Below are 21,236 nucleotides of genomic sequence, written 5' to 3' on the forward strand. Positions count from 1 at the left end.
AGGTCCACAGCGCTGAGAACGTCTCTGCTGGTTCTCGCATCTCCAGGCAGCGGCTTCGTCCTTTCAAGACGAAATGTTCGGCAGGCTCGCGCTGCCACGCTCGCTCTGTCCTCCACGGATCCGCGGGCGACAGTAAAAAAATAATAAGAACGTTTTTAAATCTTGGCGCTGACAGCGAAGCACCTATAGGGCCGTGCTAATTAGCTGTAAAGGTCCGCGGCGGCGAGGAGGGCGGCGTTCGTTCCTCCGCATCGCGAGCCGGAGACGCGGGCGCTCCATCTCCATTACGGCAGGGGAGAGAGGGGCTGGCCCGGTCCCGCGGGCGCCCGACCCGCTCCAGCGCACCCCTGAGCTCACCGGGACAGGCCGTTCCCCTTCCCCCAGCGCCCCTGAGCTCACCGGGACAGGCCGTTCCCCTTCCCCCAGCACCCCTGAGCTCACCGGGACAGGCCGTTCCCCTTCCCTCAGCACCCCTGAGCTCACCGGGACAGGACCGTTCCCCTTCCCCCAGCGCCTCTGAGCTCACCGGGACAGGCCGTTCCCCTTCCCCCAGCACCCCTGAGCTCCCCGGGACAGGCCGTTCCCCTTCCCCCAGCGCCTCTGAGCTCACCGGGACAGGCCGTTCCCCTTCCCCCAGCACCCCTGAGCTCACCGGGACAGGCCGTTCCCCTTCCCCCAGCGCCTCTGAGCTCACCGGGACAGGCCGTTCCCCTTCCCCCAGCGCCCCTGAGCTCACCGGGACAGGCCGTTCCCCTTCCCCCAGCGCCTCTGAGCTCACCGGGACAGGCCGTTCCCCTTCCCCCAGCGCCCCTGAGCTCACCGGGACAGGCCGTTCCCCTTCCCCCAGCGCCTCTGAGCTCACCGGGACAGGCTGTTCCCCTTCCCCCAGCACCCCTGAGCTCACCGGGACAGGCCGTTCCCCTTCCCCCAGCACCCCTGAGCTCACCGGGACAGGCCGTTCCCCTTCCCCCAGCACCCCGGAGCTCACCGGGACAGGCCGTTCCCCTTCCCCCAGCACCCCTGAGCTCACCGGGACAGGACCGTTCCCCTTCCCCCAGCACCCCTGAGCTCACCGGGACAGGACCGTTCCCCTTCCCCCAGCGCCTCTGAGCTCACCGGGACAGGACCGTTCCCCTTCCCCCAGCGCCTCTGAGCTCACCGGGACAGGACCGTTCCCCTTCCCCCAGCACCCCTGAGCTCACCGGGACAGGACCGTTCCCCTTCCCCCAGCGCCTCTGAGCTCACCGGGACAGGCCGTTCCCCTTCCCCCAGCACCCCTGAGCTCACCGGGACAGGCCGTTCCCCTTCCCCCAGCACCCCTGAGCTCACCGGGACAGGCCGTTCCCCTTCCCCCAGCACCCCTGAGCTCACCGGGACAGGCCGTTCCCCTTCCCCCAGCACCCCTGAGCTCACCGGGACAGGACCGTTCCCCTTCCCCCAGCACCCCTGAGCTCACCGGGACAGGACCGTTCCCCTTCCCCCAGCGCCTCTGAGCTCACCGGGACAGGACCGTTCCCCTTCCCCCAGTGCCTCTGAGCTCACCGGGACAGGACCGTTCCCCTTCCCCCAGCACCCCTGAGCTCACCGGGACAGGACCGTTCCCCTTCCCCCAGCGCCTCTGAGCTCACCGGGACAGGCCGTTCCCCTTCCCCCAGCGCGACCAGGGGGGATGCTACAACACGGTGGGCGAAGCCTGGTAAAAAAAAAAAAAACGTGGCGTGTCGTCACGGCGACGAAGCGTGGGCTCGTCTTCCCCCCCGCAGCCCGCTGTTAAAAAAAAGAGCTGCCGCCGCCTGTCCGTCCGCGCGGGTGACTGATGGAGCCCGCTAGCCCCGCTAACGGGTGAGAAGGTCAAGCGGCTAAACGGCTACAGAGTGCAAGCGGACGGCTCAGAGGGGGAGGGGGAGGGGGAGGAGGGGGCTCTCTCCTCCAAACGGCCCACGGCGGCGCTCCCGCCACGAGGCCCGGCAGAGCCGTATTTCTCCCTGATTATCTTTTTTCGGCCGGCGGTGGCGTTCCCGCCCGGTCCTCAGACGCGGGGCAGGGGCGCGAGCGCGCCCGGGAGATGTAGCATCCCGTGCCCCTCCGGTGATCAATCACGCCGCGCGCGCGCCGCTACTTCCAATTGTTTTTCCTGGCAGCGTGGGGAAGGGCGGGGGGGGGTGGGGGAAATACCCAGGCAACAACAAAAACTCGGGTTCGCTTCATCTCCCGAGAGGCCGCCGCCGCGGAGAATGATGTTCCGCGTTACCGCCGCCGCCTGGCGAGCTCCCTCCCGGAACACTGCGGCACAGCCGCGGCTGTGTGCTGGAACACCACGGCAACCTACAAAAGCGTGATTTGTGCTTCTGCGTGCCTTACACCTCTCTCTGCCTTTGTGTCAGGCAGTCAGGGTTTTCCGTGGGGATGGGGGGGGGGGGGGGGTTGGTAAGCCCCCTCACAGAAAACAACTGGGAGACGGGCTCAGGGGGATACTGCAGAAAAAGGACTTTTCCCTCTGTGGCCATTTTAATCAGTGAGAGAGATAGTGAAGAGAGAGAGGTGTTCTGAAACCAGCACCAAGGGCTTATTAGACAGTGTACCCTCGGGTACGCTAGGCAGAATCCTCCAGCCAGCCCCTCCTCCACAGTGCCACTGGCCATATGGTTTACAACAAGGGCTCCGAAGTCTTCTTCCCAGTGCTGCTCAATGGCAGTATTGTCATAGCGATGAAATCCTCTCTTTGTCCGTACCGGTCACCATCATTTAGGCCCGGACTAGGAGCTCTTCATCCGTCTGGGTCACCATCATGCAGGCCTGGACTAGGAGCTCTTTGTCCTTCCCGGTCACCATCATGCAGGCCTGGTCTAGGAGCTCTTTGTCCTTCCTGGTCACCATCATGCAGGCCTGGACTAGGAGCTCTTTGTCCTTCCCGGTCACCATTGCGTAGGCCTGGACTAGGAGCTCTTTGTCCTTCCCGGTTAACAATCGTTTAGGCCTGGACTAGGAGCTCTTTGTCCTTCCCGGTTAACAATCGTTTAGGCCTGGACTAGGAGCTCTTTGTCCTTCTCGGTTAACAATCGTTTAGGCCTGGACTAGGAGCTCTTTATCCTTTCCGGTCACCATGTACGTCCAGCATGCTTCGTCACGGACGCCTGAGCTCCAGCAACGACGCGCATCCTCGAAAATCCACCCGCCCACCGTGGGGAACGCCGCCCGTTTTGATTTATTCAGAGACGGGATCGCCATGGAGATTTCCACAACGAGGACCGGCCCCCTCTCCGTCGGCCGCAATCATGATCACGAAAAGCCAGTCATCTCCACCAATCGCTCATCTGGAATAGCCCCGGATCCCGCAGCCAAACGATTACACGTAGATGGATTTCCTAACAAACGCGTGTCAGAAAAAAAAGAAGAAGGAGGAAGGAAATACACCAACTGTTACACCGGCGACAAAAGATGAACCCGAAAGGCGCCCTGCTCCGGAAAAACGAAAACGCGTTATTGTGACAAGTCGTCAACAGTAATTAGCCAGTTCCTCTCCAAGGATGGAAAAGGGCAAGAATGAAATCACCATGCTCTTAAACACTCAGACTTTTCAAAAATGTGTGAAACCTAAATTAATTTATCGCCTCATTTTATCCTCTGAAATTGAATCAAAAATACTCCTTTTTTCTTTTCTTTTCTTTTCTTTTTGGCTGTGATTGCTTCCAACAGTGGAACGAGTGCGTTGTGCAACAACAGCTCTCGGAAGCAGAAGGAAGAGAAGACAAGTTCAGGACAGGCGCAGCTCGAAGACCGCCATTAACGCCGTCAATAACATCATCGACGGCGTCAGCAATAACGTTAGCCTCCAGCAGAAAGCGGGAAGTTTCACCTGCGCTTACCTACGCCTGCTCTCGAACTGACGCTCAAACTCGCTCTCCGTCACGAAGTGTACACCGGCAAGAATGACACTCATTTCTGGCTTTCATCACGCCGCTGAGACGACTTAATCCGAGAGAAAAGACAGACAAACCGCGTTTAAAAAAACAAAAAAACAGCGCTTGGAATGCCTACGCAGTGGGGCACAAAGCAACGGGCCTCCTCATTATCAGGGACAACACAGCGTTAGCGGCAACCGCAATTATCGGCCGCGCTACAGCGCAGCCTTGGATACCGTTGCTTTCAATTAGCGAGCGAGAGGGGAGAGAGACTGGCACCGCGAAGGATCCATTGGCATGTCCGCCGAACGAGAGTCGATAATAAGACTGGAAAGTCAATTACTGCCACACGCCAACAAAAAAAAAAAAAAGACAATCTCATTTCATCAGCGGCGTTCAGGAGCGCTTGGGTTTTTTCGGGAAAAGACGGGCAGAATCCGATGAGCTTTGAGTAATGAACGGTGGAGGCATCAATGTTTACTGTGTTGCAGTGGGGACGGGGGGGGGGGGGGGGGGGGGGGACTTGACGGTTTTGTGCATGGTTATGTAGTGAAATATATAAACTTGATGAGACAAATGGAAGACAACTGGCAAAGATAGGACCATGAAGCTTAAAGAAGGGGTAGATAATACAATATAAATGCCAGTCACTGATGATGTCACAGTGACGGATACTGCCGCTGAACTTGACATAATAGCACGTCTGAATGAAACGTAACCAATTAACATTTCACCATGGCAGGCATACATTTTCAGAGAGTAATGGATACTTCATATCTGGATGTGGTCCTTTCATATCTTGAGAGAGTGCTATTAAATTTTGACAAGGAACTCGGCTAAAACACACTTTAAAGCAGTCCTGGAAGGGGGTTCCAGGACGCTTTGATGTTGTCATAAAAAAGCCCCCAACAATCAATGGCGGGGGGGTGGAATCTTTTCGTGTCTGTACACGTTGGAAGACTCACTTAACGGCAGGCATTAAACCGACGTCAGCGTAACATCGATGGAACACCACAGACTGTCAATTAGCTCGGCGACGCTTTATGAGTTTCAAAAAGGATATCGGGCCCAGAAATGAAGGAGGGTCAGACCGGGGAACTGAAAAAGACTGGGGAAAAAAAAAGAAAGAAAGAAAAAAAAATACACACACCTACTTAGCAGAAATCGTTGGCGCAATCCATTCTCCGAAAGGCCTCTGGTTATGAAACTCAGAGGGGACGGAGTGCTATTGATGGGGTGTCACTGCTGCTTTACTGAGCGGCTGGCATCGGGGCCAGGCCATTAATCCTTTCCTCTGCCTGTACCCCCCCCCCCCCCACCCCCCAGCAGCAAAAAACTGGCTAATGACCACACGCACAGGCTGAAATATGACAAGGTGAAGCCCTTGTATCCATGGCAACTCACGGCATACATGTGATTACAATGATGTAGTAGCCCACGGTTTCCCCGTGCAACCACCCGGCCCCAGAGAGACCTCTTCATATGAGGAGGTCAGGTGACCCGTCCTCCGACCGCTGACTCCCTCGCGCCCGCTGCACGCCTCTCCCTGTCTCAGTATCGCCCCTCGTGCCATCTAAGGCCTCAAGCACAACAGCACTTCATCACCCAGCTATCAAGCGGTCACCGTGACAAGCACTCATCATGGAATAACCATCATTACCATCGCTGAGCGATGAGACGCTCTCCTTTGGGCCGCTATTGGGGAGGGACCGCGTGACGTTGGCGGGAATTTTTATTTGCAACCCATCATTTGCTTCAGTTTCGCTGCTTGTTCACGTTTTCCACTAAACCGTTTTCCCATCCTGTCTCTCAACCACATCTTCCAGTTTTTTTCCACCACAAGCACTGGGTTTTGTTTTTAAAAAAAAAAATGTATTTATTTTTTATCCAATTCTCTCTTGAAAACAAACTGTATCCAAGCAAATGCATTGATTTATTCATTAAAACTGAACGAGTAATCCATACGTTTTATTGACTGATCGATCAGGTGATCTACATGTGAGTCATAATGGAGTGCATTCCATTTTGTTCCATGCTTCTGTATTTTTTTTAATTTTTTTTTTATCTTTGGAAAGTAATTCCCCTTTCACAGTAAAAGTTCCAGTGTTAATTCAGCTCTAACAGTGTTAATTCAACTTTTAACAGATAACACTTGGTCCCACTCTGGAATGTGAGACCACCAAATGTGATCTGTTAAGAGTTTAATGAACACTGTCAGAGTTGAATTAACACTGGGCATTTTACTTTGTATTATTATTATTATTTATTATTATTATGCCCTGCAATAGATTGGTGGCCTATCCAGGGTGTATTCCTGCCTCGTGCCCAATGCATGCTGGGATAGGCTCCAGCACCCCCCGCGACCCTGACCAGGATAAGCGGATAATGGATGGATGGATGGACGGATTATTATTATTATTATTATTATTATTATTATTATTATTACCTCCTGCTTGCTAGTTTCCTCTTCTACCACCATGGTTTATTCTATGGTCTCTTCCTGGGAGCATTACTGAGACACGTAAGAGCCTTCATCAGATTATGTGCACTTTAAAAGGTACCTTCCAGACTGATGAAGAGAGCGCACTAAAAGATGAAAGTAAATGGTTGTCGCAGCCGGTTATATACCCCCCCCCCCCCCCCCCCCCCCCCCCCCCCCCCCCCGCCCCCCGCCCCATCCTGCTAGCTGGAGCCTGTTGCGAGTCGCAGGACTTGATTCACTCTGACAGACTGCTCAGTTGCCGGTTGCCCCCGGCCACACAAAAAAAAGAAAAGAGGGAGAAAGAGAGAGATGGGAGAGGAGGAAGACGCAGCGCTCCATCACTGTGGTTATATGAAAGTCTTCTGGGACACAATTCACCAAAGTCAACAGCAGAAAAATAATAAAATAATGATGGGAAAACAAATGAAAACACTGCTACTCTCTTAGTTAAAAGTCACAAACCTACTGCACTGTACAAGCCAACTCAACTTCACTTTGAGCATATTCAACTTCTACTGAATAATCCTGGCCTATGGCTTTCTATACCAAAGTCTAAGGATTTCCCATCTCCAGCATATTTTCCCTTCACCATGAAATGAAAATCCTCTTACTGCAGATACAGATAGATGTGAGTAAGAGTTATTTTTTCTTTTCTTTTTTTATCAGGAATGTATTGTTGTGAAATAAAAGATGAGAAAACCACCAAGGTTTTGAAGATTGTGAAAATCTTGGAGGTTTGAAGTGACACCTCAATACAGTAGCATAAACACACATTAACAGGGAAAGTTAAGCTGTGTGTGGAGGTTAATCAGCCAGCTCTTTGTTTTGCTAGCTTAATTAGCCTGACTGCAAGCGAATGTACCATTTAACCCATGGTCATTACTGCGTATTACAGATGTTTGATAAAAATGAAGGATAAATGTAAATGTGAGTTTATACGACCGAAAAACAACAGGAAGGAAGACACGTCCATCATCCAAATATGAGATCATACTGAGCTTGTGGATTTATACCAGTGGGAATTGTCTATTTTAAGAGCCATGTACTAAATACAGCACGTGGACCCGAATTCATTTGGATACAAAATGTATTAAATTATAGGTAAGGAAAGTCTTTAAAATTTTGGGACATGTTTCCCCTTTTTGACCATTGGCTTGGCTTGAAACAGAAAATGAAATGCTAGGGCACACTGATCGGTCAAATCACATCATGTTCCAAATGTGAGATTAAAAAACACAGGAGGCTTTTTAAACTTCTCTCTGGGCTCCTGCATCGTCACACAGTGTTACCTGCACAGTAAAAATGTTCGGTGTTAAATCAACTCGTACACAGTACATGTGGTCCCTATTGGGCTCATATGTACTCTATTAGAACTCAATTATCACTGGACATTGTACTGTGTCTACCTGTTTCACGCTTAAGGCAATGCCATTAGCTCATTATATCAGAGGCCATAGAACCACAAAGCATTCAAACACAGGGATGATTCAACTAGTCAGGCATTACAAAAACTGAAAGGACACTGTAGTGAATGTAAATGTGTTAATGTTATTCAGTATAGTATGGGGTCGTATCATTAAAACATAAAAAGCAAAATATACAAATAAATAAATAAATAAATAAATAAATAAATAAAAAGTTAACGTGGCTGCTTCTTGTACTGTAATCAGTAGGGGATAGGTAAATCCTTGGACCTGTCAATGACACCCCAGTTGCAAATGATTCATTACTGTCCAGTGACTTAGCGCCCAGCCCAACCTCGTCGCTTGACAGCAGAGAAGAAAGCGCACCACTACGAGAAGCCATGGTAAAGCCAGTGTAACTTTAAAGCTACAAGCGAGCTAGCCAACAGCCCATGCTGGTGGGGGTTTTATTAACTACTGAATTCAAGATATATTGATTGGTGACTGCCAAGTGAAATACCCCATGCGCCATAATAGCCTATATTTACACTCAGGCGCAGCTTTCCAGCCGGTGTTATGACAGCATTCATTACATTCTTAATACCATAAACTATGGTTGCACTGTTAATAGAATATCCAGAACAATAATCAGACCGTGCCGTTCAACCTGAGCTTTGAAATCTGAACTGCCAAACCCACATAGCGGAATCTACCTGCCTTCAATGTGATACTTGCTAAGCTAAAGAAAGGCACGGGTAAGTACCGGCATACATTTATGCACATTTACAAACAACACAGACATCATTTAAAAATTCAGCAGCACAGTGTCCACATAGGTATTTTCCAAAAAGCTTACCTGTAAAGCTGCCGATAATAGGTAGCATATTGTGAATGATGCCGCGGCACGTTCGTTCCTTCGTACATTCATTCATCGGCGTGGAATAGAAACACTCTCACGCGTCGAGGCAGCAGAATAAAAATAATGCACAGAAACCGACGAGGACACAATACGCCAAGAAACAGCGGTGTAGGAATCACAACATCGACATAAAGTTATACCATACCTGTGTACTGAACGAGAAACATTGTCCACGGAGCTCGCGCCAAAGAATGATAAACTCCTCGCGGCTTAAATCCCCCAGTAATGTAAATGTAACGCGATCCGCTGAAGACGTGTCGAAAAAAAACGAATCCCCGGGACTGCGAGAGGGCTGGAGTTGGTGCTCTCGTCCGTTCGCCTCGGCAATCTGAGCTACAGTAACCAGGACGGGGCGGAGGAGGATCCTTTTCAGCTACTACCAGCGTGCGCACACACAAACCACATGCATGCCCAAATGCATGTACACACACAGTCAAGCACACAAAAGGCAGTCAGCCGACGCGACCAGGGGGCAGCGAGAAGGCGAGTGGAGTGGAACTGGATTCTGCGATTTGCTTTGGCATATGTCAGTAACCGTAACCGTTGACGGACTGCTTAATCCTGCTGGTTCTCCGAGGGGAAAACTCAGGCGAGAGAGGCAAGCGAACGGGGCAGAGAAAGGAACAAGGAGGATCGGATGCTTACCCCGTAATAAGCACGATGTTGATCTGTAACGTTGATTTACTATACTGCGAAATCGACAAGCCATTAAAGCTGAACTGTCACTTAGTGTTTGCACAAATTCGCCTTCTAACAGCATTTGTATTGGATTGGATGTAGCCTACTGTGTTTAATCATACACAAAAATGTCCGATATGTACAATAATAAAACGGAAGGAATTAACGAGGCGATACCAGAATACCCTAAAAGAGATCGAGGCGAAGTTGCAGTTTAAGTAAATATAAGATGCACACATCTTAGAAATATCTGAAGCTCTTTAATTATAAACTTAGAAACCAGTGTATAACACATAAAAGGGAAATAATTCAGGTAATAATAATAATAATAATAATAATGTCTCCATAAGCCTTAATAGTTTGTTTGTTTTGGGCCAATTGGTTAACAAGCTATGCACAATCAATGTTTGACAGTTTGTTTAATTGATACACAAACACCTCCACTTGCATCCTTATTTTAGGGCAAATCCTTATTTAGGCTACGATCGTCCATGTCTGTAACAACAAACTAAAAGCAGATACTGATGATGTCAAACCTAAGTCATTACTCAATTAAGCGCTCAATCTAGCCTAATTAATAGCGAATTCAGCTGAAACAAACCCGAGAACACAGTGTGCCCACAGGACTATGGGCTGGGAGACCTATTTAAGAAGGGTCTGCTTAACTGCAGTGTCTGTAGCTAGGCTGCTGGAGCTTTGGAGAAAAGCACTGATTAAGTAAATCTCAATTTATTTCCTGGAACTGGAAGCCTATAGCTGCTGGTGCAGAACAAAACAAAAAGATGGCCTTGGCGAACCGGAGCGCCTGTTTGTCCAGCAGCAAACCGCATACTGTTTTATGTGCTACATGGAGGTTTTTGATCGGATTTCTACCGTGCGAAAGGAACGTAATGGGAGGGAAAATAAAGGGAGTGGGTCTGAAGACAAATGCCAGCGTTCTGCCTGATGTGACACATTCAGAGAAAAGTGGCTGAGGTGAAACCCTCTCTTGGGCAAAAGAGGAATAGCAATTCAGACTTTCAGCACCACTTCTCCCGGTGTGGTGGCAGGCGTGAAGGAGTTCTGCAGTCTTCCAGCAGGGGGGGCTGCTGCGCAGTTAGATTTACAACGGCACTGACCTCTGACCACGCATTTTGAAGTACAGGGCAAAACTCCGCTGCTAGACACTTTGGGCCACATCATGCACAGACTGCAGAACTAAACAAATAATTAAACAGATTCAATGCAAATGTGTCAGTTGTGAACAGTGTGTTTCAGCAATTTCTATCCACCTGGGACTATATATAAATGTTGTAAGAGTTGATTTAACACTGAACATTTCCCTGTGTTTTTATTTTACTGTTACATAACCTAAAGCGGTGACATTGGCCTCTTATGACATACAAACCACAATTAGTGGTTGCTGACTCCTTCATGAGCCCCAAGGGCATATAGGCATGTTTGTGATCTGCAAGACTCTTAAATAATAAAACTATGAGGAAAAATGCAAGCAAAACAATAAAAATAGCAAAAAATAAAATAAAAAATGAAGCACACAATAAGAAGGGTTCCTATGTGGCTCTGCTGGCAAAAGTGTGGACCACAGAGGCTGGATGGGCCTTATTGTGCAGACACAACAGGACTGAGCACAGGTTTTGTAATTAGCTCACTTGGACTGGGAGTCATTAAAGACGGCCCACAAAATGCCTTCACTTCAGTGTAGGTTGGCAAAGTTCCTCGGGTTACCACATGATTAGCTCCTCCCAAAAATGCACCAATCACCCAAAGACTACCAGCCGTTATCAGTGGAGACATAGCGCTTCTCTACTAGCCTCTCCCTCGCCAGTAGAAGCGCACGGCCCGCACCGTGGGGAAGTGGGCACTTTCCGGCAGGCAGCCACGCAGGTGCACTCGCTTCAACGGCACTGCTCCTCGCGAGCAGGATCGGTCGAACGAAAGTGTACCTGTGAACCTGTGGGGTGCGGAGAGCAGGTGAAGCACCTTGAGCCATGCTCCGATCGAAATTCCGAGCGGTCGCTACATTCTTCGTGTGTAACGGGCGCGTATCGACAAAACCCCCCTGACTGCGGCCGACGCCGCGCGCGATTCCTGAGCTCGGCGGCTCTCCGAAAACCTCGTTCAGACAGCTCCCGGTTCACGAAAGACCGCAGCGTGGCGAACGGCGGCAGCAGGCGAGGCGAGGCGAGGGGGCCAGCGCTCGGTCTGGAAGCCCGGAGAGACGTCATTAAGCTCCGGCTCACAGCAATCTGCCCCACGCTGTGCAATCTCTAGAGCCACCTGAAGAAGAGATGAGATCTACCGGCCCCGTGTTTATAGCCACATTGTCTGAGGTCAGGTGGCACAGCGGGGGGGGGGAGGGGGGGGGGGATCACTTCCCCTTAGAGAGACAGAGAGAGGGCTGCCGTTACACCCTGACTTGTCTTACAACTCCGAGATGGGGGGAGAAAAAAGAACGAGGATCCTTGGACTTAAAAGTGTGACATTTTCAATTTGGGGACTGCGGCTCGAGGTCCACCATAAGTTTGGGATGGGCGATGGGGAGGAACCTGAGGAACGTGGTTTGACAGTAGGCAGCTGAGGGGCGTTTACGCGGGACCTCATTAACACTCGGCAGCGTGACAGGGGACTTTGACTTTGACATTCTGCCCTCCCCTGTCACTCTGCAGAAACCCTCGACTGGGACAGCCCCAGCTGAACCCACCTTCAGCGCTTGCTCTCATTTATGATGTCATAAACAAGTTCCAGTGACAAACACAGCAAAGAGAGACTCCATTAAAATGTCTGCCTGTTGCCTGCTTGTTACTTGCAACAATTTTTATTATTATTTTTTACAATCAAACAGGAAGGGCGGGGGGGGGGGGGGGGGGGGCAACCAGCAATTTCAAAAACAGTGTGCACACGAGAGGAAGCTGCTAATGCTGAAGTGAAAATGAAGCGCAAACAGTGTCCACCACCAACATAAAATCTTTTTTTTTTTAAATAACTAATGCAATCAAAGGAATAAATGAGGCATACACCAGTGGCAGAGGAAGACACATGTGACTTTCCCAATTTACTAACCCATTTCCTGGATATGGAAATTGCATGTTTACAACCAGCCACTGCGGTAGAGTGATTGTATATCTTAACAGCATTGACCAAATAAACATTTAGGGAAAATACTGGGGAGGGAGAATTCAATTTGACGGCTTAAGCAGGGCAAAACATCATTAAGTGAGAGCACAGAGCAGCAGTAAGTCATATAACCAGTAAGATTAGGCGAGTGGTGTGGTATTGATGGTGAAAGAAATGGGCTTTCTCAAAGGGATTTCACATTAGTATTGCAGGAGTACTTAACCTAATCCGATTCAGTAATTACCCAGCTGTATTAATGTGAAAATTTTAAGCCATGTGAAGTTGCCTTAAGTGTTTGAAAGGCAACAAACAAACAATGATTAAATACATTGCCTTCAGAAAGTATTCATCCACCATGAACATTTTCACATTTTGCCCTGCTGCACTGAAATAATTCTTCCCCTTTGCCAAAACAGTAAGTTCAACACATTTATGAAGTAAAAAAAAATATTTGTTGTTCAAAAACATTTTCAAAAAGTGAACACACAAAAAGTTTCTCATTTAAAAAACATATTATGTCCATATTTTGTAGATGAGCCTTCGGCAGCATTTACAGCTGTTCTCAGGCGTGTTTGAATGCTGCAAATTCACATTTTTTGTCTATTCTCATATTCCTTCAGGCAAATTTGCCCCAAACCTTCCAAGTTAGCCAGAGAACTTTGGTGGACATCAGTTTGCAGGCCACGCTGCACATTTTCAATGAGGTTTAAGTCTGGGCTTCGGTTGGTCCACTCCAGAATACTGACTTCATTGTTTGTAAGCCACTCTTTTGCAGGTTTTTCGCTGCATGCTTTGGGTGATTATCCTGTTGGAACATGAACCACATTTATCTTCGATCCAAGAGCAGACCACTCAAGGACACAGAATACACCTGGCCTAATTTAGGTTCTGAATACAAAAGTGGTGAATATGCATCAATAAACTCATTTTCAGGCTTTTAGTGTTTTAATATAATACATCCAAATGCTGTATTTCATTTTAACATTACAGCTACTTACATAGGAATTTGACTTTACACAGGAAAGTGTATGTGTGTGTGTGTTTTCATGTGTATATGTAGCCTACGTGCGAGTGTGTGTGTGTGTGTGTGTGTTTGTATGTGTGCATGTGTATGTGTGTGTGTGTGTGTGTGGGGGGGGAGTTGGTTCCCAGAAGTCACTCTATGTGTTTGCAGTGCAACCCCTGGGGTGAGGTTAGCTAGCAGCACTCTGTTGTTTAGCCCTCTTCACAGCATAACCTTTTCCAATGCTGGCATTAAGCAGCTGTGCGCATAGCATAGCTATGTGGGTGCATAGCAGTCTGCCTAACCTCATGCAGTGTGCCTCTGCTTGGGCCTGCTCACGAGGCGTTCCAAAAAGTTCATAGCGCAGGTGACAATGCAAGGATGACCTCAAAACTCAGGCCTTCCAAAGGGCTGTGCTGGAGTCTGACAGCCAGCTGTTAATGCACTTTCAGACAGTCAGTCAACATTTGGCTTTTCTCAACAAAAAATAACAAAAAGGTTGATTACGAATAAAGTTTTGTGCTTTCAGCGCTAAATTCATTTTTTTATTGTGTCCCCGAATGGAAAATTAATAAAGGAATGCCGGTGCTCTTATTCAATTTATGCATCCGTGGAGAGAGACGCGATGCAGTTTCTGCTCTTTCTCAACAAATGATGTTCTTTCAAGGACTCCTTTTGTTTAAGGAGGACCTTTGTACGAAGAAGTAATTTGACTGCATTCGCCGATGGATGAAGGCAAATTTCATGGTTAGCGTGGCAAATAATTTCTCGAGCGCGGTTGTCGTCTGCGCCAACTACACCGGTTTCAAAAGGAGCGGGCACTGAATGAAAGCCCTGATCAAATGTAATTGTTTGTTCGTTCCTGCTCCTTCCTGCTGAAACAGGACCCAAGGCAACAGCAAAGACCAGAGAAGAGAAAACCTTCAATCACTGGGTTGTAAACTCAATTACAGCTTTCAGTGTGAGACCAGAATACAACCAGGCAATACTAAGCATGGCGCTCTGAGCTCTGATAACGGGTGGGTTTTTGTGCAGAGAACTTTAACCCTTCTGTTCCAGGGGTTGATCTGTAGAAGAATTAGCCTATAAAAAATCGCTGATTTAAAAAAAAACTGTGAATTGGCCTCATGAATTACGCAGCGTGCCAAGGACTGGTTTCAACTCATCATCTGACTGTTGCAAGTGACTACGCTCATGCCAGTTGTGATATATTTTTAAAATTCTCTCTGGAACAAGTCTGGCTTTGATCCTGCAGCTTAACTTTTCCTTCTGTCTTCAAACACGGCTAATTTTGAAAAAGCTTGGTGAGAAAAAGAACACGCTGGGCTTCTTGGGTATAGACTCAAGATGGCTCAGACAGAATTTCTGCTGTTTTAATTTGCTCCCTCTGGAAACATTTAACAATTGCACTGCTACGCGAGAAGCTCGGTCACAGATTGTTGGGAATCCCTGGCACAGCAGTGAACAACAAAAAAATCTGTGACCCAATACACAGCTGTTTCTCCTGCACACGCAGCACAACGGCCAAGCTTGGATTTTGGAATTAATTGGACCGCAAATAAGCATTTGAATTCCAACGATGCAGAATTCCAGCGCGGCAGGGAATGCCAAATCTTGCAAGTCGAACGTGTCAGAGAAACGGTCAACCAAGCCTTCATCGCCCGCAAGGAAATGATATTTAAAGGTTCCATTTTCCAGAAGTCTGTCAGGCTTTAAAAGGATTGCAGTGGTATTTGGAGTCACTCATTCTGAGATCAATGAAATATACTATTACAGACAGACAGGAAAAATGCCAGCTCCAAAGGTTTATATGGTTTAATGAACTCCTCTGCTTGTTTGTTAACAGAGGCCAATGAATCAGGGAAGCTTGTATAGACCCCCCTCTTATCACTGACTGATGGGCAGCACAGAATAATAATAATAATAATAATAATAATAATAATAATAATAATAATAATAATTACCCTTACAGTGCTTCCCACATCCTGTTTTTTTATGTCTGGCATGGAGAACTGCAAAGGGGGTGTCTTGTGATTGCGGGGGTGGGCAGTCTGGACCAAAAAGCCCACCCGTTGCCAAGCTTTACTCTGGGAAAAAAAATCTATGGAAACTGCGCCTCTGGAAGAAAGAGAGGAGGAAGCTAAGTGCAGGAGGTAAAATTCAGCAAATTGGATTAAGTCCAAACTCAGGAAAGCTGGCCTCTGAGGAGTTTTTCCCCGTGGCATGAATATTAATGCGAGTGGATTGCAGAGGGTAGGCAGGAATATCTTTTAGACTCCACTCAGCTGAAGTCCAGTCCACAGCCGGGGACCTGCCGTCGTCACTCGGTATCACGCGTCCCTCCCGGGTCACAGCGCCCAAGTTCACCGTGTCATCGACAAAAGAGCGAGGAAAGCAGAGCAATCTGTGTCCAGGAGGACCAGAAGCATCGCAAGTAGGCCATTACCTGAGCTAGGAGAAGAAAAGAAGCGGGGTCTGTAAGAGTCGGTGTGCACACTTACGTGTTCTGTTAGCCGTAGCGCACGGCTTACGTGATTCTTCACGACAAATCTTTTTATCTGCTCAGGCAAATGTCAAATGGGCCTTCCGATATCTCCTGCCCGTGGGCACTGTGTTCATCCGCTGACCAGCACACTGAAAGCAAACACTAAGCACACTAAGCTTTCAGTGCAATGCAGTTTAGGAAAAATTACATTCGTGTGCGGACTAATAAATTAGCTTTTTGTCTGTTAGCGTAGACAGTCGTGTACAGGTAGCTCTGCGGTTCAGATATTGGTAAGACGTTAAGACACCTTTTCCGCACTCAGCCTGGGCTGAGTAAACCAAAATAGCACATTCCAAATGGCAAAATGAAACCTATGGAAATCACAAAGAAGGCCTAGATATCATAGTCCACCTCCAAGCTCCATTCAAAAGTAATATACAACCACCGTCTCCTAGGCTCTTAGTCTCCAGAGAAAAGCTGCTGCTCTCATCTCTCCACCACACCACATCTCTCCGCCAATCAATTTTCTGCGGCCGTTACCAAGCAGAACCAGAGGGCGGGAAAATGGCAATCCTGAGAACGCGCCAACCGCACAAAGCCTCCTTCGCCAGTGACCACAATTACCCGGCGTCGATGAAAGGTACGGGTCGGCATGGAAGTGCCTTCCTCACAGCCAGCTTCCATTTCACACGAGGGCCGGGGTCCATCTCAGAGACGGGCGGGACATCAAAGCACAACAGGCGAGGAGACACGACCGCGCCACGAACAGGCTCTGCCCAAAAAAAGGGCCGGAGACGAGGGTCGTCCCCCCAGCTGGGAGAATAGAACTCATTATCGCCCCCGGCGACCCCTGCGGAACCCGCCGAGCGAACTGAAGGGCGGCAGCTTCCATCTTCTAATGCCCGTTTATTTTAGGGACCCAGAAATGAACTGCTGTTGTTCAGATGCTCGAAAGACCCCCCCCCCCCCCCCCGACCCCTCACCACCCCCTCGCCCTCTGTCTCAGTTCCCCGCTGCTTTCATCCCTTGTTTTAATCCCACGCTTCTCCTCCTCTTTTATCAGCAAAACGAAAGTCAATGATGTTCCTTGTGCGGGTCAACCAGGTCAGTTCAATTAATGAACAGTATCTCTCATACTGAGTAACTGTACACCCTCATGATCTGTGTGAGAGATACATTCATTTATAGTGTAACACTGGATAAAATGGCTGACATTGTACACGAGGGGGAAAAAGTATAGTCATTTAAAAAAAAAAAGAAAAAAAATGTATGTCCACTTAATGTAAGTGTAGTGAAATACACTTCAGGCCAAGGACAATTTGCTACTGCAAATGGAGGAAACCCACACAACCCTGAAATTTACATTAATCACACAACCAGCTTCAAATGTTATAACATGGTGGGGGGGGGGGGGGGGGGGGGGGGGGGGGGGTCATCAAAGCCAGTGTAAACCTAGAACCTGGCAGATATTATGCACACGCACATATTAATTCACTCCCTGTAGGTTTTTGGTCACTGTCCCTGGCTGTTTGCCCTGACAACACAGAGACAGCTTACCTGCATATGTTTCCTGTTCTCTGTTTCCCTTAGGAAATGCGCTTCGGTTTCCAGCGCAGCCCTAAGTCACCTTGTCCGTGTGACTTTCCCTAAGTGTGTTAAGCGAGCGATTTCCCTGTGGTCATATGGCACAGTCGGAACGCTCTGTGGCATTATGGGTAACCACGAGGTGAAAGAGCCAGACGGCTCGTATTAAAGAGAGGTGCATTTGCTTCAATAACAACTCAAGAGGAACCCTTGGAGGAGTCTGTCAGCAGAAGAACAAATGCTCAAAAACTTGGAAGACAGGGACACAAACAGGGTAAACGAGGCATGCCAAACCCCCCAAAGGTAGAGCTGCGACTGCACTGGATGGGACTGGGCCAAGCAGCCTCTTTCGGGAAGAGCAGAGCTCTCCATTACGGCGCGTGCGAGCGATATCTGGCGCAGAGCAGGAGCCGCCGTTCGGCCGAGGCTCGGCAGGCTCCGCCCCCCCCCCCCCCTGGTTTCCGTGACGCCGCGGGGTCCTCAGAGAAGACCGCGTCGCTCCGCAGCGACGGGCTCCTCACCTCCCGCTGGGCCTGAGCTGCAGCGCTTGTGCATCATCAGCCGCGGCGGCGCAGGCCTCTGACCTCTCACCCCATCAGCCTCTCAGCGGATGCCCTGTCGCGAGACAACAATCGGCCGTTCGAATCGCAATTTAAATAAATAAAAAAACTCCCGCCTCATAAATCCCCCCACCTTACTCAAGTACGAACAAAGAGCTGTATTCCAGATCCGCTTCTAAAAATAATAAAATAAATAAAGTTCACCTTTATTTCATTAAAAAATATGGACAATTTAAAAAAGAGGCTGTAATTTTGCCAGTGCTTCTGAGCGGTACGGACCTCCTGTTGCGGCATTGCGGTGTTCTGCTCAGAGCCTCATCTGCAGCAGAAATAGCTCTGTGTCTTAGGGTCCCATCGGCTGTGTAATTTACAGTGAAACTTGAGCAATTAATTGAGAAAAGGCTAAACAACAGGCTGTAGGAAACAGGGGCCCAGTACATTCCAAAATGCATTATATTAGAGTGAAAACGCCCTGGAGAAATGCCTTGGCAAACTTAATTGCACACTTAGGCAAAATTGCACAGATAATCTGCCTAAATCACACTATGCCGGTGCTGTACTCGACTACTGGAAAGGCTACACATTTCCTTAACAATCTTTCCCTCCTGAACTCTAGAACTTTCAGAAGTCAGCATAGCCTTTATTTTTAATAACTTTCAGAATAACCTTTATTCAGAGGAACTGACTGCAGCATTGACAGGATTCTGTTTGCCCACACATCCATCCTTAAATGGGAGAACCAGCTTGCCCATAAACCAAGATCACGGAACAACTTCAGGAAAACTGTATGTACAGTATACATTTTTGTCCATGTTCCAGCTCATAAGCAATATGTCCGACCTATTATTAAACGGCCAATATATTCAAATTGAAATTTTAACGGAGAGAAAAAAGGCTAATGTGACAGAATAACTGAAAGTGACAGTGTCTTTGTTTGATTTGCTTGGTGTGACTGGTTGGAAATAATTCCACGCCATTACTCTTGATAGCGCTAACATATAAAATCATAATGGCAGTTAAATCGCAGCCTATAATTTCTACAGTTTTTCTAGCCGCGCTCTTTAAAGTGCTAATTTTCTTCAGTATGGTATTTTTATACCATTCAATCACAGAGAAAGCAGGAACATTCTCAATAACAACCTTGTATATCTGGATCATTACTTTTTGTGTCACAATCAACTTCTTTTGCCGTCTCAAAACTTTCTTTGATAACCTTTTGTGACAATCACAAAATTTCTTTCTTGTATTTTAACAAAGAAACAATGGTCCTATGAAATTAAATCTTTGCATTCTTTTTTTCAAGAGCATTCCGGGAGTGAAAATGAGTGTAAGTTAACCTTTGTTTTACATACACTTAGCAGCCTGCTGTCATCCAATCACAAGAGGTTAAGCAACTATGTTCCTATCTTCAGTTTCATTACATTGATGCCAGATTGGGTGGATTCCCCCCAAACGGGCTGCTCTTTTATATTATTGTGTGGGGGGGAAATGAATCACGTGGCTTGTCATAATTTGGACATTTTTTTGTAATGTTGGGTTCTTTCTGCTTTTCTATTCTTTGGTTGCGTTATTAAAAGAGCACAAAAACCATGGAGGGCTGGCTTGCAAATAGTGAGGGGTCTAGAGGGGTTGCCAAACAACCAAACGAACATGTCTACAGTAGAAGTGATATAGGCTACATATTATGCCCCACAAAAGCGGACCACTTGAGAATTATTAGAAAACAATCTCTATGGAACCTGCACATTAGCTAAATGACTTGCTGTGGTTGTTCACATGAGGGAAATACAATAGTGAACGTAACCCTGTTCTAACCATCAGGGCTGCACTGAGACTTTATGAGGGAAGAAAAAGGCACAACAACCTATAAAAACAGGGCACGTAGAGCAAGCAATTGGGGCAAAAGGGGCAGGTACTGGAGCACTCACCCCCCACTAGCACATGCCAGCTAACCATGATAGGTTCTTAAACATTTATCAATTTCCATTTAACATGTAATGACCTGACACTTGTTGAGACACAAATCCATAATCTCAAGACACCTGGAATGGTTAATGCCTAACCCTACGAGTTTATCGCAGCCTTAATGGGATGACTGTGTTAAACGCAAAGCTGTAACCAATAAAAAGGGCTCTGATGTAAGTATCAGGCATGCCCAGGTTCTTAGAACAAGAGAAGCAGACCTGCTTTGCGTACAGATCAACCAGGCCTTCTACACAAACTGCAACAGATCCAACTGTGAAGTAGCTGTCCAATGCACGGATGCTAAACTCACGAAACCTTCATTACATCTGAAGGTAGGGGCACTGCTTGGTAGTCATTATGGCTTACAGCCGCAGTATTCCTGGCTGCTTTAAATACAAAATGGCAGCCAACCTGAAACAGAGAAGGAATGCTGGGTTGCAAAGAAGAGCTCGAGTTTGTACCTCCAACAATGGTGAAAGCTTGTCTGTGCAATATTGCTGTATAGCAGGAGCGGCAACTTCTATCCAATTATTTTCTGAGAAACAAATCCTTATATTTATATCAACGACAAAGGACAGTGAAAAAATTGCTGCAGGCATGTACAGTCACTTTAGCCAGACACTACGCCCTGTCAACCACAAATATGCTTCAAAACAGAGTTTCACTGATTGGCGACATGTTGGAATAATATTGTGTTGCGTTACATTGTTTCATAAGCATCACGTTTATTCTGTAAAATGTCATTATCTGGGGTAATTTGCAGGTTATGATTACCATGTGCAGTTCCCATCTTAGGGGTGGCACACATATTTATCGAACAAAGTGGTTTAATGGAACCCTGGCACCCGTGTTTTTTCATAGTCGTCAACAATGTGAAGACCTGGCGGAATGACGCCGCCAACAAAGTAATCAAAGGAGATTCTCTTAGTGAATAAATGGGCTTAGAGTAAATAATCAACAGCATTGTACCTATTTTGGGTTATATAAAAAATCTCTCTCTCACACACACACACACACACACACCAACACACACACAGACACACACACACACACACACACACAGGAATAAGCAAGTAGAGTCAGGGCTCGAGTCAGAACGGTAATCTTTGCAATCCCCTCCAGTTTAAATAATGAAAGAGAA

The 21,236-nt window shown here is 47.7% G+C and overlaps 1 protein-coding gene across 3 annotated transcripts in view; it reads right to left on the reverse strand.

The window, feature by feature from the left end:
• Nucleotides 1–21,236, reverse strand: part of enox2 (ecto-NOX disulfide-thiol exchanger 2) — a 231,175-nt gene that overhangs the window by 140,611 nt on the left and 69,328 nt on the right. Inside the window, exon 1 of one of the 3 annotated variants that reach the window (XM_035407471.1) lies at nucleotides 8,852–9,378. The exons of the other annotated variants lie outside the window; for them this stretch is intronic. Within the exon in view, the coding sequence (XP_035263362.1) occupies nucleotides 8,852–8,873 (22 nt within the window). The 5' untranslated portion in view covers nucleotides 8,874–9,378. Of the gene's footprint in view, nucleotides 1–8,851; nucleotides 9,379–21,236 lie in introns of those variants that run through there. 3 annotated transcript variants of the gene reach the window in all.

This window comes from Anguilla anguilla, chromosome 3 (assembly GCF_013347855.1).
Source record: "Anguilla anguilla isolate fAngAng1 chromosome 3, fAngAng1.pri, whole genome shotgun sequence".
NCBI lineage: Eukaryota > Metazoa > Chordata > Actinopteri > Anguilliformes > Anguillidae > Anguilla > Anguilla anguilla.